This window comes from Camarhynchus parvulus, chromosome 1A (assembly GCF_901933205.1).
Source record: "Camarhynchus parvulus chromosome 1A, STF_HiC, whole genome shotgun sequence".
NCBI classification, from domain to species: Eukaryota; Metazoa; Chordata; class Aves; order Passeriformes; family Thraupidae; genus Camarhynchus; species Camarhynchus parvulus.
In genome coordinates, this window is record NC_044586.1 from 6,678,596 (window position 1) to 6,700,001 (window position 21,406).

Genomic DNA, 21,406 nt, shown 5'->3' on the forward strand with positions numbered 1-21,406 from the left:
CAGCTGGTTTTCAAAAGAAAATACAGGACTTTGGGATTAAAAAAAAAGTGTAAGAGATGGCTCTATCTCACCTAGGAAAGGACTTAAGGAAGAAAAAAGCAGCCAAAAGAGGTCCTGGCCTTGCAAACCTGCCCAGCTGGAGAACACAAAGTAGAGGGCAAAGCAGGGAGTGTAGGGCTTAACAACTCATCAGCTGAAGGGTCTTTTTCAACATTTATTTTAGGGCCCAAAAGTTTAATTACTTCCTCAGCAACAACGGGGAGTTGGAGGGGGTGCAAGGGGTGTGAGGCACAACAATTCTGCACACTGAAATCATCAGAGAAAGAGTCTAATCAGGAGATAAAACAGTGAGAGCATACTCAGACAGCTCTAACCATAGTACCTGCCCATTTTGAAGGAACTCTTTCACATATTTAGACACTGATTCAAAAAGAAGCATCCACAAATGAACCAGGTTGTACAGAAGGCATGAAAGTTCAAGCCAAAAAACCACCAGAAGAGGGTTTTCTGCCCCCATCACCAGATCTTTAACTCTTTTGGTTTGAGTAAGTCACTCAGCAGCCCTGCCTGACTATTCCATCTGTCAGGATAAGGCAATACTGACATCCTGTCACAGAGACAGATCAGTTAAATAAATAAATAAATTCCAAATATTTCATTTGTACTTAATGAGAAACATGCTTTAAGCCATTCTTTGTCCAAAATGCTCTCAGATACGTAGATTATGACTCTAGCATAAGCAGAGATGGGCCAAAGAGCATCCATGGAAACATAGGAAAGATACCAAGGACCTATTTAGACAACAACTATCAATATAACTATCATCAAGTGTCTGGAGTGTCCTGACAGGACACCACAGAGCTGCAGTTTAACCTCTTGCTAAACCATCTCCCTGCCAGCACTTTGATCTGCCTTGGTTCATTAAACAGTGACACAAAGAGCTTATTTTTCTTGTCTCTTAGGAGTTTCTTGGGATTAACACTGGGGTATTATTCTGCAGCACAATGAAGTTTAATGATCAAAGTTATATATCCACTAACTCCACAGAGTTACTAAAAGATCAGCATACAAATACCACAAAGTAGCTAAATTCAGATAATCCAAAACTGCATAGTATGAAATTAAAGAAGAAATATTTCAAATTCTCTCTGTATTACATCTCATAGAGTAACATTACTACTGGGCATCATCTGCTTGGACATATCTAGACTATCACAACCTACAATTGTTTGTGACCATGAAACCCACAGCTTTTATCATACAGGAGCTGGTTTTGTTTGGTTTGGGAGTTTTTTAGGGGCTTGGGGGTTTGTTGAGATATTGGGACACAAGAAAGATGATGGACTTTGGACCTGGTTAGCATAAGAGGTTTGATAACAGAATGCCTGGGCAAACAGAACTTTGAGGATTAAAAGAAGATTCAATCAGACTGGTTTACCAGAATAGTAAAATTTCATTAAACTCTGCAAGCAAGGAATGTTGTAATATGCATACGTTTGTGTATGTGATTTTAACATAATCATTGCAGTAAACATTACTGGTCTTCCTAAAACAGTGTATAAGCATTGGTAGTCCACAGTAAATCTAGATTCTGGTCACCCATCTGTCTTCATCACTGACAGGGGTTTTCTTTCCTACCAATTTCCAACTTTAAGCAATGGTTTTATTCACAGAGAGGCACAGTGAGCAATTCCTGCCTACACACTGTATTCACACCATCTACTTCACAAGTATCTCGTGGCACACAGGACCTGGAGCATCCCTTTGCCAGGCTGACAAGTCCTACCCTACTAGTGAAGTATCCCCCGTTCAAAAGTCATCCCCATAGCACCTCTGCTGCCCTTCTCTGAACCTTTTCAAGTTTACAACATTAAAAATGAGCAAATGCCACAGAATCTTGCTGCACTTTTGCCTGCACTGAACACAGGAACAATTACAGCTCCCAAACTAGGTAATACCAGCTTGCTCTGTGAAGATGATGTTTGCTAATCTGCTAAACCCAGGGGCACAGTTTCTTATGCAACAAGTTTTAGGGTACAAACATGCCTTTCCACAAAACTATTTCCTCTTTTTCCCTTCTCTTTATAACTCATTGCAGAGCTGTAGCACAATGTGAAAAATGCATATTTTATGATTGGCTTTTTGCAAATATTAAAATGAATATTTTATGTGTTATGTGAGAAAGTTATGCTGTATTAATTTTATTAAGTAGTGTGTTAAATATAGTTTTAGGTTATAACATAATGTTAAAATCGAAATTATGCTATGTAAGATATTTTTTTTAAAGAAAGGACTTGCAGTGAGATAGCAGCCACAGGACACCTAAGTCTTTCAGAGAAAAAGAATTCATTGCTCCATTATCAGAAGAAACGAACTTCTTCCCTCCTTGCTCAGTCCTGAAGATGCTGTCTTGAGTATTCAGAGGAAGAAGCTGACACTGACCAGACAGAATCCTCTGTTTTAATGGAATTTATGCATCATGTATGAGATGTATGATTATGCAACAGGGTTTTAAGGGTTAATCTTCTGTTAACATGTGTCTTTTCTGGGGCTTATTTTGCCCAGAAAAAGGTACCTGGACCATCCATAACAATTTGTTTGTATTGTAAAGATTGTCCAAATTATTATTACTCTAATTTTATTGCTATTTGTATAACCATTTTATTACTATTAAACTTTTAAAATTTTAAAAATAAATGATTTGTATTTTTCACACACAACTAAAAGGAAGAAGCCTTATGCAGAGGCAGAACAACAGTGCAGATTTCCAATGTGTTTGTGCACAAGTGGACACATTACAGGCCTAAAGGAGGGAACAATGGAGCTCCTGCAGGCAGCACTTCAAACACAGCCACGTGTGAAACTGCACAGCTTTGCATTAAGAAAATTCATCCCAGGGCTCCTCACTTTTAATACATCTTTGTCAACAATACTTCACACAGGAAAGCTCAATATTTCATGTGCTTGAATTTTCCAAGATTAAACTTATAAAAACCCACTGCATCAGCAACGGAAACAATTCCACCCACCTGAGGAATGCTCCTGACTCTGAAGAGCAATCAACCAACATAAATTTTTCAGTTGCCTCCCTTGCTCTTAAGGTCTTGTACAGCCTTTTCTGAATCCAAACAACTCTTTTCTGCTATTTTCTGTTTTACTGAATTTCACCCAAGAGAGAAGGGATTCACAGAAGTAAACTTGAGTGTGGCTTTAGGCACATCTGCAATGCACAACCAAAGGAGAACAATGCACAACACAAAGGGGTTCTGTTAAGGACCAAATTGTTTTTTCTGTGGTAAATTGAGCACCTCTTTATATAGAAAACAGCTAAAGGCCAGTAAGACAACTCCCATAAAGAGCTGTTACCTTAGGAGAGAAGGTACACCTGAGTTAACAAGCATTCTCTTTCAGCTTTAGGGTTTTATTTCAGTTTTGGGTTTTTTCTCTTCCTATTTTCTTACCAAACTAAGATTTTCTGCCCAGTACTCATCTCACCATTCTAGATATCAATAATATATCTTATCTACATCCCCAACTGCTTTCTAAAGTACTTCTGGTCATTTCAGAAAACTTCAGTTTCTAGAACACTTTTAATTCCACTTTCTGAACTTCACATATAATCTGCCACTTCGATTACATTTACCATGTTTGTTTTCCCTTTGTTTTCTCTCATGCAGAGGAGCACAGGATGACCTTGTGGAAGTCCAGCACAAGTTCATGGATTATTTAAATTGAAGACACATGAAGAGAACAACTCAGTTGATCCTGCAACTCATGCTAAGGTTTACACCACAGCCATGCAGTGTCACATCCTACAACACTGGAATGCACTTGATGCCACCAAAATGCAAAGGACATGCAAATTTTTGTGTAGTATTTTGAAAGTCTACTAAAAGTGGCAGAGAAAAGTATGACTGAACATGACTGAGGTTAAACACTGGTCACAAAGTTTGGCTGGGGTTTCAGAGCTGCCTCAAATTTGGATCCTTTGATTCCTCACATCCTGGAAAAAAACCAGTATTGCTTATTTGTCACTTCATTTCATGCAAGTAGTGAGGATATTGAAGGGAAAGAAGTGTTCATTTGCACAAAAGCATCAAGAAATCTCAGAGTTTGGACTCTGGGCATTGCAGTTTTCTGTTTTATTCTCCTTGGGATGGTTTCTGTGTTACTCAGAAATGGAAGGTGGAAGAGAGATTACTTTCTTTCATCCAAACATTTGTTTCAATTCTCCATTTCCATTTTTACCTGCACTTCTTCCAGAACAGAAAATTGCTCCATAGCATCATTGCTGAGAAGACAAACACAATCTCCTCTAGAAAAATGATTTATAAAATGTATTCCTAAAGTTCACACATCTTCCTGCAGGTCTCTTCTTTACTATTACTCATCATATGCTGAGGAAACCATCTTTTCAGTTAATATTCAAAACCCAATCAAAGCCTGCATAATTAAAAAGCATAAACAACTGTGTATCATCTACAGATTTCCACTTTGAAAAAGCAGAATTCAAGTGGAACCATAATAACATGAGAAATATTTTCCAACAAGAGTAACCCTAGAAGGTAAATTTAGAGAAAAACCATCCAATATGACAGGTCAGTATGAAACACCAAATAAAGTCAGCATTTTACAGTTTACTTTGAGTACTAATCCTAGCAAGGGTCAACACAATGAAATGGATATGGTTACCTGCTATTGAACTGCAGGGCACAGAAATAATAAATCCATTCTCATCCAACAGTTGTCAGCTCCTTTGCTGTACCTCAGCCTCTCAAAGCATGTGGTAGTTCAGTTCCCTGGAAATGGCACCCAAACTCTCAAACTATGTGCAATTCCCAGAGGTCTGCAGCATCGCTTCCACAGATTTGATTTACTCAGGAGGGAAGCACCAGAGGAATCACCTTGTTATGCCTTTCCTAAGAAACTGCTGCAGAAAAGCTGCTGTGTTTCAGAGCTGGCCTAATTGGGCATTTAGTGTAGGTGTACACATTCTCCTTCAACAGAGGCAGCCCCACCTGATGCAGACACTTTAAATCCAATGAAAGAGGGACAAATGGTTACACATTTCCTACTGCTGCTTTCAGGATTACCCAGCAACAATCCCAAACTTTCCAAGACCTAGATCCAACCTGGAAAGGGCAACTTACAAAGCATGCTGGCCCTGCTGGAGTGCAGAAACTTGTCTATAACAGCACAAATATGTATTTTCACTGCTAAAATATATGCTATTTTTGTTCTCTGCCAAAGCAATCCCCCTGATCAAAGACTGCTGCTTCTCTAAATTTATGACATCCAAGGTCCCTATTTTCACACTCAATAAATACCACTGGCAAAGCCCTGTCTGAGAGACCACTGTGGTAGGTCAGGTAAAACTAGCAAATTGTATTTTAGGAGTATTCCAGCCTTACAAAACTACCAAGACTGTGGTTATTACTGATAATTTCATGTGTGTACCTCCCCCAGCACCTTATCTTTGCCCAGGCTGCTAGTTAGCAACTTGCTGTCAAGGCAGAAGGCAGGAGCAGCTATCACACAGCAGCTGGCAGAGAAGCAGAGCTATTTCCTAGCCATACTTGCTATCACAGACTGGCATTTTCCAAATTCAGTTTCTTTTCTGGTTAGAAACATCGGCAGCATCTTTCTGAGCGAGCACTTGGCAACTTTACAGTGGAAGCCATAATTCTCACTTACCTTCTACACCACAAACCCACTCACTTTTAGAAGCTGACAACCAACACTTTCACCTATCTTGCAGCCAAGATTTAAAAAAAAAAAATTGTTTGACACTGCCATCGCTTAGCTGGGTGCCCAACCTGATATGCACACACAAGACAACCAGTCTAAAGAAGGATGTATTTCTTAACAAAAAAAAAGAAAATAAAAGCCCTTTAAAAATCTCACTTAGGGTTGTTCAGGGTTGGGTTGTCCAACAAACTGTCTTTGCTAGCATCTGGATATTTCAGCTATTTAGGCAGCACTCCCTTTAGCACTGCTATTACTGTTAATGCAGGTTTCTAAGACCACAAATACAGCTGTTTAGATAGAAATAAAAGTGCACTGCCTGCACACTCACCTCCATCCCAGTGAAATCTCCTGTTATGGCAAATGCAGGCCACTCTCTTTAAACAAATCACAGTCACGCATGGAAGAAAAATGTTTTCCCTAACAGCTGATCACTTTCCTATGAAAGCATCAAATTGTCAGGGAAGCACAGCCAGGCTGTCCTGCAGGCACTGCAGGGCTGGAGAGCATCAATGCCCTCAGCAGCACCCCAGGTTTGCATGCTGCAGGCACCTCATGCATGTGAGGAAAGGGACAGTTCTTGACAGCCCCAAGTAAGGCACAAGAATTTCATTTAGTCCACAACCAAACAACTGGAAACAAGAAAAAAACCTGTCTCTCTGTGGAAATGGTCATTACTGGGAGAGGAGAAGGGAGGGAGAGGGAATTTTATTAACAGATGTGACATCCTACATTCAGTCAGACAGAACCCAAAAACTGCCCTAAAACCAGCACCCTGCTCCTTAAGGGAGAGCAACTACTGCAAATCTGCTGTTCTAGTTCATAAACAGAGATTTAGTCTTGCATTAGTATTTCAGCTACTGTAAACATGCCATGCCTTTCCATTGGTAACCAGCATCACTGCTCCACTTTCTCATCCAAAGGGGAGGCTTGCACAGCTGCAAATCCCTACAGACCTGGAAGGCTTGGTTCATGGGTGTATTACAGCAACCTGGCCAAGGGAACAGAATCCTGGGCTAAAGAGTTAAGAGACTTTGAAGCTTTTTGCCTCCAACTACACCATGTCTATTGTTCAGCACTTCAGCTCTGCTACTTCCACCCTCCTTCCCCTCCCTGGTCTCTCCCACCCACCACATCACCCTCAACAGGCACTCTCTCCAGGCTAAAAAGAGTTACAAAAATGGCTTACAAACAACAAGAGAAAGTCACAACCTTTATCTTCTGAGAAATCACTTCTTCTGTCTCATGACAGTGACAAGGTCTCAGGCAGGAACACGTGAGCTGAAGAAGAAAAGTCTTCCTTAGAAAATTCCTCAGCACAAGCACCACAAGGTCTTTTACTGCCTTTTACCGCCTCTGCCCACCACTGGGCTTACAAACATGCTCCCCTGAGATTTTGATTACACAGTTTAGTGCCTTTTGATGTTGCAAATACTAGTTCAGAAGAAAAGAATATAAATCTTAATATTCTTCTATTCAATCATTACAGCACTGCAGCACAGATCCTGCATTTGAAGAGACACACCAAGGCTTTAGATGCAGCCACAGTAACTGCAATTTCTCCCTATCCTTTTGTTTTCTGTAAATTTTAGGAAATGCCATCAGTCTCAGGTTTCACAGACAGTGACAAGCAAGTACAAGGGAAGCATTACATTTTTACTTGCTGCATTATTCACAGCATTTTGCTCAAGAAACATTTGTGATTCCCTTCAAAGTATTTTACCAGAAAAGGAGACAGAGGAAGGATATGTCTACACTTGATTTCCCTTTTTGATTTTCCCTTTTTGACCCATTCAGGACAATAGGCTAAAAAATTCGAACCCAGAGTTTTCTTCATTTCTGGCACTTGTAGAAAATAATTCAAACTGGAAAGGAACTCGGAATTCAAGTTTTGCTGCAAAAAATCACAGGCAGCTCTGTGTTTATGTTTTTTGTTAATAAAGCAGAATTTATGTTATTTACAGGCCAGGTGGTGCTCCTGGCCATGCCACAGGAGGGAACAGAAGACAGCACAGTCCCCAGGAACAGGACACTGGGTGCACACCAGCTACAGCAAAAACATCAGAGTGAGCTTCAACACAGCAAGTCTCAATTTTTAGTCTCTTTATTTTGAAGATACCTAGACATTTACTTTAGGAATTTAGAAGTTACTTTAGAAATTACTTCAAGACAGCAAGATTGTAAAAGTGGCAAACAGAGTACTTGGGATCTCACACTTTGCCTGCCTTTCCACTTTTCCATTTGAGACTCACAACCACATTTTCCTTACTGGCTTCTAGGAGCAACTAGGACTTCTAGGATGCTACTCAAGTGTAGAACGAGTGCAAAAGGATCATTCTTCCATTCAAAAATACCTCTGTTGTGTCACAGGATTTATGCATCCTATTAAATATACACACACATATGAGTACTTAGATATCTATCACCAAATGAGTTAGACTGACAGCTGTTGAACAGAAGAAAGTGAAAAATCTCATAATTCTATTCTGGTCATTTTTAAAGCACCTAATGCAAACATTTAAATTGTTGTTCCTTTGTTAACTGAAAGAAAAGAAAAGCCACTGATGAAGAACAATCCAGAATGAATCTGAAGAGTCAGAGCAAAGAACTCAGCATAACGTAATCTATGATTTTAATTTCAAAGATCAAAGAGGATGAAATCAGTTCCTCTTTAATCATGTAAAACATGGGCTACTAACAATTGAAATTCTTTGAGTTTAGTCACCCTTGTTATGAAAAACAAGGGTCATCTGTTCAGACCTTCATTATTTAGGCAGAATTAAACTATTCATTAGAAACAAACAAATAAACAAAAAAGGTACTTCAACATTCCTACAAAGTATATAAAAAGCTGGACCATCATTATTCAGAAAGACACCTGGGTTTACAGAGCTTTATCTCCAAGTTGTACTGCCATGAACTTGCTGCTTTCCTTCTGAAAGGATGAGATCAGGCAGTCACCAAGCAGGAGTGACCCCCCGAGGCAATAGACTCATCTCAAGACTGGTTATTTCACTCATACTGAACAGCCTGTGTATTGTTATTTTATTACTGTATATTACAGAGCACTGAGTTTTATGGAAATTTGAAACCCACCTCTCAGGGTCCTTTAAGGCAGGTAGGAAAACAAATCCCTTATTGGCAATGTAACACTGCTAGACATGCAACATCTCCTGGATCTGCTCTCCAACAACACAGAGGAATAAATTTCCAGTGAAATCCTTCACAGCTCTTAGCAGAATGTTATAAATCCATTTCAAAACACTTCCCTCATCTTGATGGTGCTTCAGCATCTCCAGGCAATTAAATCAAGCTCTTCATAGTGCAAAGACAGCTAAAGCTTCACTGGCATTTTAATCCATTTCCCAAGTTCCTGCTGATCACACCAAGCCCTGCAAGGTAGGACCAAGAACTCCCAACACACTTCTGCCTTTTATCCAAGCTTGAGTTCAGACATGCAGACAGAGTTTGGAGCTAAAGCTCCCTACGTTACTGCCAGACACAGATAATCAGAAATAATCTACCTTCCACCTCCATGTGCTCAAAGGAAACCCCACCTCAGCGTTCACCCATATTCCTACAGAACACCTGACACGGTGCAGCACCAACAGATGGATACAATGGGAGCAACACCTAACACAATATTCCTGACACTTGAAATCACTCTGGCTGTGGTGACAGGGCAATTCCTGACTGGGAGCTCATGAAAAGCTGGGTCACTATTGAGCTACAAAGATTTTCAACACAACAGCAAAACCAGGGGCAGTCTCAGCCTGACTCACTGAGCACATCTTGCCTAAAAAGGAGGAACAAAACGCCCAATGATGTCATTTTCCACAGGGAAACACTACAAAGTTCAACAGATCAGGCCACCTCAAATGCACTTCTGCACATCCAGCACACTGCTGTACCTGGAAACAACCCAGAATACTTCAAATGTGAAGGACTGATGATTGCCTGACATCTGCTCTGCCTTCTGAGATAAGAAAGAAAATTATGCAAAAAAGATATTCTGAAACACCAAATGCAGCCTCAATACCAGCAGCAGCAGCTGTTTCCTCATTGCTGTGGCAGGACAGATATGGCTCCAAAATGAACTTCTCTTCACATCACAGCACATCACCTGCCTGCAAAATACCACATTCACCTAAAGGGACTTAACTTGTGGCCCCTAAGGAAATATGTCTAGGGAACCCCCAGAGTAGGAAGATAAAGAATATTATTGTTTTCAGGGTTCAATTTCTGCATGGTATTAGCACACTGTCTACACTAGAGACCAGGCAAACCAAAATGACAAAAACTTCAGTTTTAAAGCCTTGAAATTGCAGAAAACCCTATAAATCTTCACATAAATAATATAATTCACATAATATCTTTTGTCTTATCATTTGTGTCTATAAGTTGTGCCTTCACATAATATAATTTGTGCCTTAAACAGTAAGGATTCAGGGGAAAAAATTACTCAGGAGTGTTGGTGCATCTGATTAACTTCAGCCAACAGAACTAGTGCTGCAGTGTGCCCAGGTGACCACAACTCCACAGCAGCAGCAGGATGCTGTATCTGCTGCTCCTGTATCCTCACTGCATTTTATTTCCTGCACAAAAAAAGGCAATCAAAGCCCTCTTTATGAGCACACACCCCAAAAAAACCAGCAACCTTGCTTCCCTGAAATTCACCCTGCTTAACCCAAGGGACTGGGTTAACAAACAAAACCAGCTTGTTTCACACACTTTTGAAGGCTCTCTGTAAAAAGCATCTTCACTATTCAGTGGGCTCCTGACACCATGAACTGATTTTGTGCAGACTTTCTCTTTCTACCATATTGTTCACTTCCAGGTAATGCTCTAAAACATCAGTGAGCTGCTACCTGATCCTACTGAGCCAGTTTGCAGGGATAAGCAGATGCAACAACCATCACTCACTGTTTAACTGCAGGGGTTTGGTTTTCTAGAAATGCAGCTGAACATGAGCCACTGTGTATTGAAAAGCCTGCATTTTCTGAGTTTTTTCTGTTAATCAGCACCCTGAACACTAACACTTAGAGGGGAGACCAACACACTTCATTCTTCAGGAAATTCCACTTTTCATTCCTTAGAAAGAATCCAAACGGATGGAATGTTAAATCTTTAAAAGATCCATCCTGAACCTTATAGGTAAGGTGTGTCCTAATCCCTAAGACAAACCTCCCATCCATTTTAAATTCTAAAACAGAACTCGGACTCCCAAATGGATTTACAACTTACTAAAGATTTAGAGCACACTACTAGGACACAAAACTAAGCAGCAAAGGTTGCTAGAGCTATAGTATTACATAAATAAGAGATGGGTGTTCTCAAATGCTCAAACCCACACTCCTCCCATTATCAATCTTATGGATTCATAATTCTGCCCAGAGGGACACCAATCGGAAAAAAAGAAAAAAAAAAAAAAAAAAAAAAAAAAGAAAAAGAAAAAAAAATGTAAAAAAAAGAATAAAAAAGGGGAGATCCAGCAACTTCTGCTAGCATTCAAAAATGAACAGCAGCATGCCATGCCTTAGAAACTTAACTGCTCATTTTGGTAAGGCAACAGTGTTCTGGAAGGTATTTTGTCGGATTTTTTTTTGGGGGGGTGGTGGGGTTGGATTTTTTCCTGGTTTTTAAAAAAATCTTGCCTCTCTACTTCAGCATCTCCAGTGGGATTTTGATAATTTGAGCGTGTACACTCCTGAGCAGGACATGAAAAATCCTGTAAGGTTTCATCTCTGCTAAAATGAAAGAACAAACTAATAAACCAATTGTTATAAAAAGATGTGAAAGGTGTAATAAAAGAGAATTTGGTATATTATCCATGTGGCATGGAGTATCTGTCACACTCCAGACAGAAGCCAACCTTCAACAGCCACATGACAAATCCCTGAATACACCAGTGAGTGATGGAAACCTGACAGGTTATTAGTGACATCAGCATGAACAAGGTTCTAAGGAACAATCAAAACAGAATTTTAAATGAATCACCTTTAAAAGACAAAACCAAACCAAAAAAATAAAACCGCACAGAAACAGGGATTAACCCTGGAGAGCTGCAGCCCAGGAGCTTAGCCCCAGACTGCTGTTCTGCATGGCCTGATCCTACAGAGAATCCCTAAACTTGACTGTAGAAGTGACAGGATGGGATCCCAGGACACAAAACCCTTGGACAAGCAGAAATGCATTCCCATCCCCTGGACAAAGCCACTGGGTCTAAGAGTTTGCTCCACCTGTGGTTTCTCCCACAACACCCCATCCAAGTGCTCATGCACTTCTAATGTCCTCATGTATCTGATTGCAGAAATGTCTTCCAGACAATTTTCAATGCCAGGCAAAAAAAAAAAAAAAAAGGCAGTTTTAAAATAATCTTTCACACAGGAATTTCTCTGGTATTTGCTCATCTTTATCCAACTACAAATCTGAGGTTCAATACCTCAGGGTATTTACCTAAGGGTAAACTGGTTGAATCACTTTGATTTCAAAGTATCTGCTTTGACTCTGATTTAAATAATCTGGTCTGATCTTGCATTGTATTTGCACTTTCTAGAACTCTTCCTGAAAAGAAATACAGATTCCTCTCAATTGAGTGTTGTGGGGGGGTATTTCTGGTTTTGACTGATTAGGAAGCTACTCTATAAGCACTTTTTTATTTTACTATTTGTAAGCTTCTTACATTAGTATCTTCTTTTTCTTCTCAGTATTTGACTATGCACTTTTTAGTGAACATTTCATATTCATTAGCTGCAAAGCACTTTATAAATAGGGCAAAAGAAATTGTGTAAATAATAAGGTAAAAGTAATAAAAAAATGTCTTTTTAAGGTGAAAAAATTGTTCTAAATAAAACAAACTCATTGGTCAATTTGATTGCATACATGCCTCAAGTTTTGTTAGGACAGATGTGATTTTCATTGACAGATCAAAAGAAGAAAAAGCTTTGCAGCTTTTGTAGTTTCTCACCTTTGACTCCACAACTCCCTGAACTAATTCCCAGAACCACGAATGAAGAATGTTTTGTGTCTGCTGGAAAGTGACTCCTGTCAAACCAGTTCTGTGAATTCTCTTCAGGCACTTCCACCTACTCTGTGGATATTCTTTCTTCAAAGCTACAGACACAATTACATCCTTCTTGAATATTATAATTTAATTAAAAGTTACTACACTATGAAAAAGTTAAGGCCTGAATATTTCAAATCCAAATTAATTCTCCTTTTAATTTTTCATTTTAACCTCATTTTGTTTTCCAAAACAAATTTCTTCCCCTGTTCTTCATCCTTTTCCCCACATTGTGTTTCCATCACAGGGACCAGCATTTACTGTGTGCCACCTCACCTTCCCTTCTCTCAGGAAAGCTAAAGGATTCTCTCCAGGTCTTACTCATCAAGGCAACGTGGCCCATGAATCACACTACAGCTTTTTCTCACATGATGAGCCCTGAGCTTTGTGCACTGCTGCACAGACAAGTCCAGGCAACCTCTGGCTCTGAGGATGAGCATTCCTGCTTCTGCTGCCCCTGTGCCAAGCACACCCTGCTCTGCTCCAGAACACCCCCAGGACCACAGGAAAGCAAGCACAAGGAATTCTTCACGACAGGTAACACCACTGGGCCTCTCTGCTGGCACCTGGGACAGGTTCCTGCTGCACACCTCCGTTTTCAGCTGCCTGTTAAAGCCCCATGTGCTGCACTCTCCTTCTTTTCAGATCTTTTCAGGCTCTCTAGGACTTCCACTTTTCACCCACTGCATGTCCCCATTACAGACTAGCCACAGTTCAAAAGATTGTTTGGATCTACTTATTTATTTTTCCTTACTCATTCCAAATTCCAGTAGGAATAAAGTCACACTCCACCCAAACCCACTCTACTACTCTAAAAGCAGGGCAAATTGTCCCTGAATGACAGAAGGAAATTAAGTATCTGAAAATGTTACACAGTAGTATCAGGAACCACCAAAAATAAAACACTCCCCAGTTCGGGGATTTGGCCAAAAGGAAAACTTTAGAGCCTTAAAAAGTTAAAAAGAAAATTTAGAGCCAGGAGTGTGTCTCCTGCAGCCTGGCTGAGGAGAAGTATTTTGCCACAGAAGTGTTGCAACCAGCAGCATTTCAGAGGGGCCTCAGTGCACAACACCAGAGCTGTCCAACTGGGTGACACCAGCAGCCAGCCAAGAATTCCTGGAGAGACATCACCCTTCCCAGCTTGGTAAATAATGACATGAGTCATTATTTTGTGTAATGTACAAAATGTAGCACTTCAAACAGGACATCACAGAAAACCCCACCACACAAGGGGATTTACATTTCTGAACAAAGCCTGTCCAAATGCTTATGTGACATCCTTGAAACAAAGCAATTCCTCTCACCAAACCTCAGTGTCAGCAAAAATGGCAATTTCCTCCTCCTTGGGCTCGCTTCTAGAAAACACACAAAAGGAGACAGAATGGCCAAGTTGTGACCTAGTGAGTCCCATTTTACTGTTGAGGGATTAGCAGCACTCAGGGAAAAGCCACTGTTGGAGTCTTTGCCAGCTGTTTTGAAGGGAACTGAAAACAACAGGTTTCACCTGCTGATACAGCTCAGAAGGACACAGCCACCACAAAAAACCCCACCACAAATACAAAACCAGCTGTGGGTGTGCAGCTCCCAAAGCCCCACAGGTGACGTGCTACCCAGGCACAAAAGGCAGGCAGAATCTCTGTGCTAAACACCTGAACCCAGACAGGACTGTGAATGCTTCCATGACTTCTGAAATTCAAGAAAATCCCTGCCATCTGCTGTGCTGCCAGAGCCCAGCACAGCCCAGAGCAGCCCAGGCTATTCCAGCTGTGCTGCATGCCTTGCAACAATTTTCATTAGAGCAGACGTGCACAAGTTTAAGCCTCAAAATCACACCTTGTGTTCATCCACAGTTTCTCCTAAAGGAGAAGGTGTTCTTCCTAAAGGAGGTGTTTAATCAATTTACTAACCTGGCAACAAATCACAGCAGAGGGGAAAGAGCTCTCATTAGCTGGGAATGATGATGTTGAGGATCAGGGAACACACTGCAAAATGCACATCTCCACACAGGGACAACTCTCCAGAGCCACGAGCAGCCCCTCAGTGCCACGAGCTAAGCAGCTCTCCTGAGGTTCACCTTTCCAATCTTCACCTGGTAGAAAAGAGGTCCACTGTGCTGCTCCTTGTGTGACTGTCCCAAAGCCACTCAGCAGGACTTCCCATGATGGGCTGTTGTGGATGTCTGCTCAAACACAAGCAGAGAAGAAGTATCTGCATGGTCCTATCAGCTACCACAGCTTTTCCCTTTCCTAATTTTAGCAAGTGATGGTGATCTTTCTCTTTATCACACATTCAAACATGAGATGGCCAAACAGGACCTGACAGAAGCTTTTCCAATGAATGCAATCTCACAGGCATTTAAATTTCATTTACAATTTCTTTGCCACAGCATTTTACTTGCTTTATTAGACCCTGCAACATTTCAACACTACATTACATCCCAGAGAGCCAATTCTATCAGGAAAAAAGGCATAAAGAACCAAGAATCATTTCTCTTTGTTCATACAAGATTCCACTCTGTGGCAAAGCAAAAGGGAAGAACAGAGAGCCCGTTCCTTCCCAGGAAGCACTGACAGAAAAACTGATGCATAAAGGCAGAGAACCAGAGAATTCCCCATGTTCATCCACACCTCACGGCCTGTAAAACCTGAATAAAAACTTATTCTGAGCTTTCAACAAAGACTTAAAAATGGATGAGACTTTTGGGGCCTTATAAACAAGCTGAGGAGGGAGGAGTCATTAATAAAGGCACCATGGGAGAAACAAGTGTTGTATATCACTTTTCATCATTTCAAGCACTGCCCCTGCAAGAACTTCTGGATATTCACCCCCTTAGAACACAGGTCCAGCCCTGGCTATACAAAAGCTTTGACTAAGGTAGACAGAAATTTTGGAAGAATAATTTCCTTGATCTCTAGCTGCATATAAAAACGAGTAATTTCTATTCATTAGCCTGGCCAGAAGAGTTTCCTGATGTGAACAATTTTGGTTAATGAGCTGCCATATCATTCTGTTGCCTAAAGTCGACCGAATTTCAACCTGAAACTTCTGTTTTGCAGCGCATAAGCTTTGCCAAAACCTAAATAAAGACCCGCTGCGTGAAATGAAAATTAACAAGACAGAAAGCTCAAGAAATCCTCCACGGTTTAAAAAATTAAGCGACCTGCAAGAGCCACAACATCCTGTGCTTACTAGAGCACGGCGAGCGGAGTGAAGTCATTTAAACAGAGAAGGGAGGCGTCAGCCTCGCAGTCTCCAGAGAGCCGCACAACAGCGAGCGCTGCCAAGAGGCGCCCAAAATCGCTTGTTTCCACCCCAAAACGCGCGATACGCTGTTTACACTTTAAAAATGCAATATGGGGTGACGTGCGCGGTGCTGCCTGAGGGGTTTTTTTCCCTCCAAGGGCATTTCAGACAATGGAGCGGGGATGATCCGGGGGGCTCGGGCGGGCAGGAGGGGCCGTGCCCGTGGAACACAACAGGTGCTGCTGCTGTTTGTTGTTGTTGGTGGTGAAGCGGGCGCGGTGCCGGCCCGGGGCTGAGGCTGGCGCCGCTGCCGGGGCTCTGCCGGCCCCGCTGCTCTCCCCCGCCCGCCCCCCCGCCCGACTCACCGAGGCCGCCGAGGCCGTCGTGCCGGAGCCCGGCGCGGCTCCGCTCCTCCGCTATGGCCCGCAGCATGTGCCGCAGGGAGCGGTCGGGCTCGCCGTCCGCCTCGCCGTCCCTCCGGGCACAGGCCATGCTGCCAGCGCCGAGCTCATGTCAGGCCGCCGGCAGGCGGCACCGGGGCCCGGCACGGCACGGCACGGAGCCTCCCGGCCCCGCTGCCCGGCCGCTTCCCCCGGGGATGGTCCCCGCCGGCCCTCCCGGGACACGGCGGTCGCTGCTGCCCCGATCGCTGCCCGGCCGCGCTCCGCCGCTTCCTCCTCCCGCTGCCGCCGCTGCTGCTGCGGCCGGGCGGCACCGGCAGGGCCGGCACCAGCCCCGGCACGCCCACGGGGCGGGCCCGCCACGACCGTCATCCCCGGCAACCCACCCTGCATCCCCGACAGCAACCGGCATCCTGGGAAACCCGTCCTGCGTCCCGGGATACCCGTCCTGCGTCCCTGACAGTCCGTCCTGCATCCTGGGAAACCCATCCTGCGTCCTTGACAATCCACCCTGCATCCCTGACAATCCGTCCTGCATCCTGGGAAACCTACCCTGCATCCTTGACAGCACCCGGCATCCCGGGAAACCCATCCTGCATCCTGGGAAACCCATCTGGCATGCCTGACATCAACCAGCATCCTGGGAAACCCCTCCTGCGTCCCTGACAATCCATCCTACATCCTGGGAAACCCATCCTGCACCCCTGAGAACCCAACCTGCATGCCTGACATCAGCCAGCAACCTGAGAAACCCATCCTGCATCCTGGGAAACCCATCCTGTGTCCCTGACAATCTGTCCTGCATCCTGGGAAACCCATCCCGCATCCCTGACAATCCATCCTACATCCCTGACATCAGCCAGCATCCTGGGAAACCCATCCTGCATCCTGGGAAACATGTCCTGCTTCCCTGACAGTCCATCCTGCATCCCTGACGATCCATCCCTGCATCCCTGACATCAGCCAGCATCCTGGGAAACCCATCCTGCATCCCTGACAATCCATCCTGCATCCTGGGAAACCCATCCTGCATCCCTGACATCAGCTGGCATGAAATGCAGTTTTTTGAGGAAGAGATTAAGCAATTTAAAAATTCTAATCCTATTTTAGTCTCATTTTGGGATATTACCATCTTTGGTAGTTTGCTGCTCTGCTGAGAGCTTGCCTGTGGGTCAGTGGCCATCCAGGCAGTTTATATAAAAAGAAGAATTCTCAGTCTCTACTTAATTGCCTCTCTAACTGCATCAAAGCATTCTAACTTAGGACGTGCCAGTTTGGGGCCTCCCATTATAAACTGTGTTAAGTTGGTTAAGATAAAGTTACTTCTAAAACTTCAGCACTGGCCTGACTTTGCTTCCAAGATTAAACATAGAAGTTACTGAAAGTTTTATCTGCAGAATGTTACATGATCTTTTTTTCAGCTAAAATAACTCTTTGAAGTTAGGCCTCTGAATGCACAGCAGAATACTTAAGGTCGTGCAATTTTGAAGTTAGAGGTGTTCTATGTATTTAGTTTTCTTTTACTCTTCCCCCTTTCTTTGTCTTGTTACCCCTGCTCCTACTTTAATCTGTTAATTGCTGCAGGTTATACTGAATGGAAGCCAGAAAGGCTCAGCCCAGCACTGTAGGAGTAGAAACACACCTGAACTTGTATGTAGAGCTTTGAGCCCAGACTGATCCCTCTTCTCTTCAGCCAAAACCACTGAGCCTTCTGCATCTGAGCCTTTTATCCCAGGTTGTTCCTGAGAGGATAATTATCTCAACAGGAGTGACATATGAACCATAGCCTTTGTGATAACAGGCTTCTGAGATTAATAAGCCACTTAGACAGAATCCACATCTCATTGTTTTATTTGAGCTGTACTTGTACCCAGAAATCCTTCATCACTTGTGAACCCACCCCAAGCTCTTCACCAGCTCAGCAAGTCTGAAATCCATGTAGGAACTATTTTTTCACACTGCTAAGCTCTTGGATAAGAGGAAGCGGGGAAATCCCTTGACAAATTCAATTTCCTCTCAGGAAAGAAGCCCCTGCCAGGCTAAGTAGGGCTCTTCATTCAGGGCATGGGATTCTGCTGAAAAAGCTGAACTGGCTGGAGGCCACCTCAGAGAGCAGAGATAATCAGGACTTAGCACAGGCCAAGTATCTGCTGACAGGTCTGTCCCAGGGACTGACACAGCATTGCTTTCCACAGGACTCTTACTTGGTGCCAGTATATTTTAAATTCCTTGTCATGTTACCTCACCTGTGCCTCACCTTCACGTGCCTGCACTCTTGAGCCTCTGCGTGTTACAGGCTTTGAGTTCACAGGCAGCAGCTGCTGAAGAAATGTTCAGCACCTCTTGGACACAGGATTTCAGAACTGTGAATGTGTAACTCTGCTTAAGTGTTGCCTGTGTCCTGTGAGAGGACAAATCTGGTGGAACACAGGTGGGTGATGGGGCCATGGGGGCTCAGTGAGGTGAGCCAGGGCTGGGAGCTGCTCTTGCGTCACACTGAGCTGTGGCTGCCAGGAAAGCACAGGAAAGTGTTTGCCGTCCACTTCAGGAGGTGCTCAAGGCTTGTGCAAGACCTGTTTGTAACCACACAGAACAGGTTTCAGCCTGCTTTAAAGAGAAAATTCCCCAAATGGTACTTTAGAGGAGCTGTGTGTGTCAGAAGTTTCTGTACTGCTTGTAGACAAGCTTACTCTGTGCTGTAAGGCATTTGTGTCTCACCAGGAGGAAAAATTAAGACATTTGAAGGCTTGAGGTGTTCAGTGCTCCTCCTGTCAGTGTCAGGCAGTTCCCTGGCCAGTTGCACCCTCCCGGGTGACACTGTCCTGGGGAGTGTTGATCACACTGGTGCAGGCAGAGCAGGAGGAAATGGACTCGAGCCAGTCAGCTTCTGGGTGTCCCCAGGCACAGCACTCCTTCATGAAATGCTGATCTTCCTTAGCCAAATATTTTATAGATTATAAAAACTGCTCCCCAGATGAGCTTAAAAAGTATAGTCATCTGTTAGATTTAGGGAGTTTATGATGTGCTTGTTTCAGGCAGGAGGCTGTGAGATTTCCTTTCCTCAAGCACTTCGATGAAGAAGAGGCAGCTAAGGAGCAGCTAAGGAGGTGGGATGTGTCTTTCCACTGAAGAAAGGCTGTTTTTAGCATATTTAAGATAAATAAGCTGAAGAACATAAATTTGAATTTCACAGTTCTAATGGCTTAGAGAACACAGAGGATTACTTGATTCCATGAATTTAGGCAGAAACTTTTCACTCTTGAAACACGAATTTGGTTGCTAAGGCGAAAAGAAATGCTGTATTGCAAACATCTCTTCCTTCTTCACACCTGTCTCTGTCAGCACACCCAAAAATGTGGCTGTCAGGAAAATCCTTTCTCTGTCAGTGTTTCATGTCAGCAGTGCAAGGGGTGCTGCCTTGCCTGCTCTGAGCTGAAGTGCACCCCAACACACACACACCTCATCCTGCCTGCTTACAGCTACTCTTGCAGCTTTATGCACATCAGGTGCCAAATTCTCAGAATTATTTCCTGCATCTTACCAGCTCTTTGTGGAAACATTAAGGAAGAAAAGCCATCTCCTGTCAGGAAGATCGAAAGTCTCTGTAAGCAAGCACCAAGTCCCTGCAGAGCAGGGGTTTCACATGCTGCATCTCTGAACCAGGCACAATCAAGAAAATGGGAAGATTTGGGAAGTAACTGGTGAGTGCAGCCCTGTCTGTCCATGGATGCCTGGCTGTGTGCTAGCCCTGACAAGTGCTTTTGTTTAATTTGAAAATATTAACCTGATTTTTTTCATACTGCCCAAAAAATAATATGGTTTTCTGACCATATGACACTGCTGACAGTGTCATGGACAGCTGCCAGGGTTTCTCTTGATAAGCTAGTCTGATGTCATGCTTTGTTTCAAAAGCCCTCATGTTCAGGGGAAATACACCTGTAAGGCTTTGCAGAGGGTGGAAAGGGACAACTCCACTTGTGAAGACCATATTCGAAGAAAAATAAGGTTAATATTTTCAAATTAAACAAAAGGAAAAATGTATTTCGCTTTGAATGCTACAGTATCCCACACATGCAATATCTAGAGGCTCTAAATTATGCTAGGTCTAATTACTGCACAGGGACAAAAGAAGAGAGTCCTCTAAGAGATTAAACACACAAGTTATTGCTCATGAACAAAGGGTGAGAAATTACATGTCAGAAGTCTTTCAAAAATCACATATGGCAGCAGTCAGATAAGAAATTATTATAACAAAAGCATCCTGAACTGTCAGGTCTTTTCTTTAACTTGGATGTCACCCAACATTCCATCATCACAAAAATCTGCTTTCTCTATAGCTGGTTGCAAGTCTCATTCCTTATTTTGTTTCTTTTCTCCCTTTTTTTTTTCCCATCCTCCAACCTTTCTTCAAACCTAGATGATGGGAATGCCAGCTCTTCCTTTCTATCCAGCTTCCAGATGTGGCTGCCTTCCAGGGATGGCTCAGCACTTGCCTCCCATCTTTGCAGGGTATTCTGAGCCTGTGGGCAGCACAGGAAATGCCTTTTCCTGCTCTGTTATTCCTCTTATGATAAGCAGCCAGAGCAGCAGCAGTGTGCCTCCTGACAGGCACAGTGCACTCCAAGCCTGGATGGAAAGGAATTACAGCACAGGGCTCTGCAGCAGCTCAGCTACCACAATTAAGGCAGAAAACCAGTCATGCTGGCCTTTGGTTTTGTGCTGCTCCTTTTAATTTCTGTGTGTGCAACAAAATGAACCTTAACAAAAAAAAAAGCCAGGGATTTTAATTTTAGAGGTATTACACTTTTTCAGTGGTGAGACCTTCTTGTTATTGACGTTTGGTTTAAGTCAACATCTTAGCTGGACAGCAAAAAATGCAATGCTACCATGTCTTTAAAATGATTTCTTCAAAGTTATAATGCACTTGTAGAGTGGTTGGTTTTTAGGAAAAGTC

The 21,406-nt window shown here is 42.9% G+C and overlaps 1 protein-coding gene across 2 annotated transcripts in view; it reads right to left on the minus strand.

Moving 5' to 3' along the window:
* Positions 1–16,766, minus strand: part of KIAA0930 (KIAA0930 ortholog) — a 53,246-nt gene extending 36,480 nt beyond the window's left edge. For both annotated transcript variants that reach the window (XM_030959530.1, XM_030959529.1), the window contains exon 1: positions 16,417–16,766. In XM_030959530.1, coding sequence (XP_030815390.1) covers positions 16,417–16,543 — 127 coding nt within the window. In that variant the 5' untranslated portion in view covers positions 16,544–16,766. The remainder of the gene's footprint in view (positions 1–16,416) is intronic.
* Between the last annotated feature and the right edge of the window lie 4,640 nt (positions 16,767–21,406).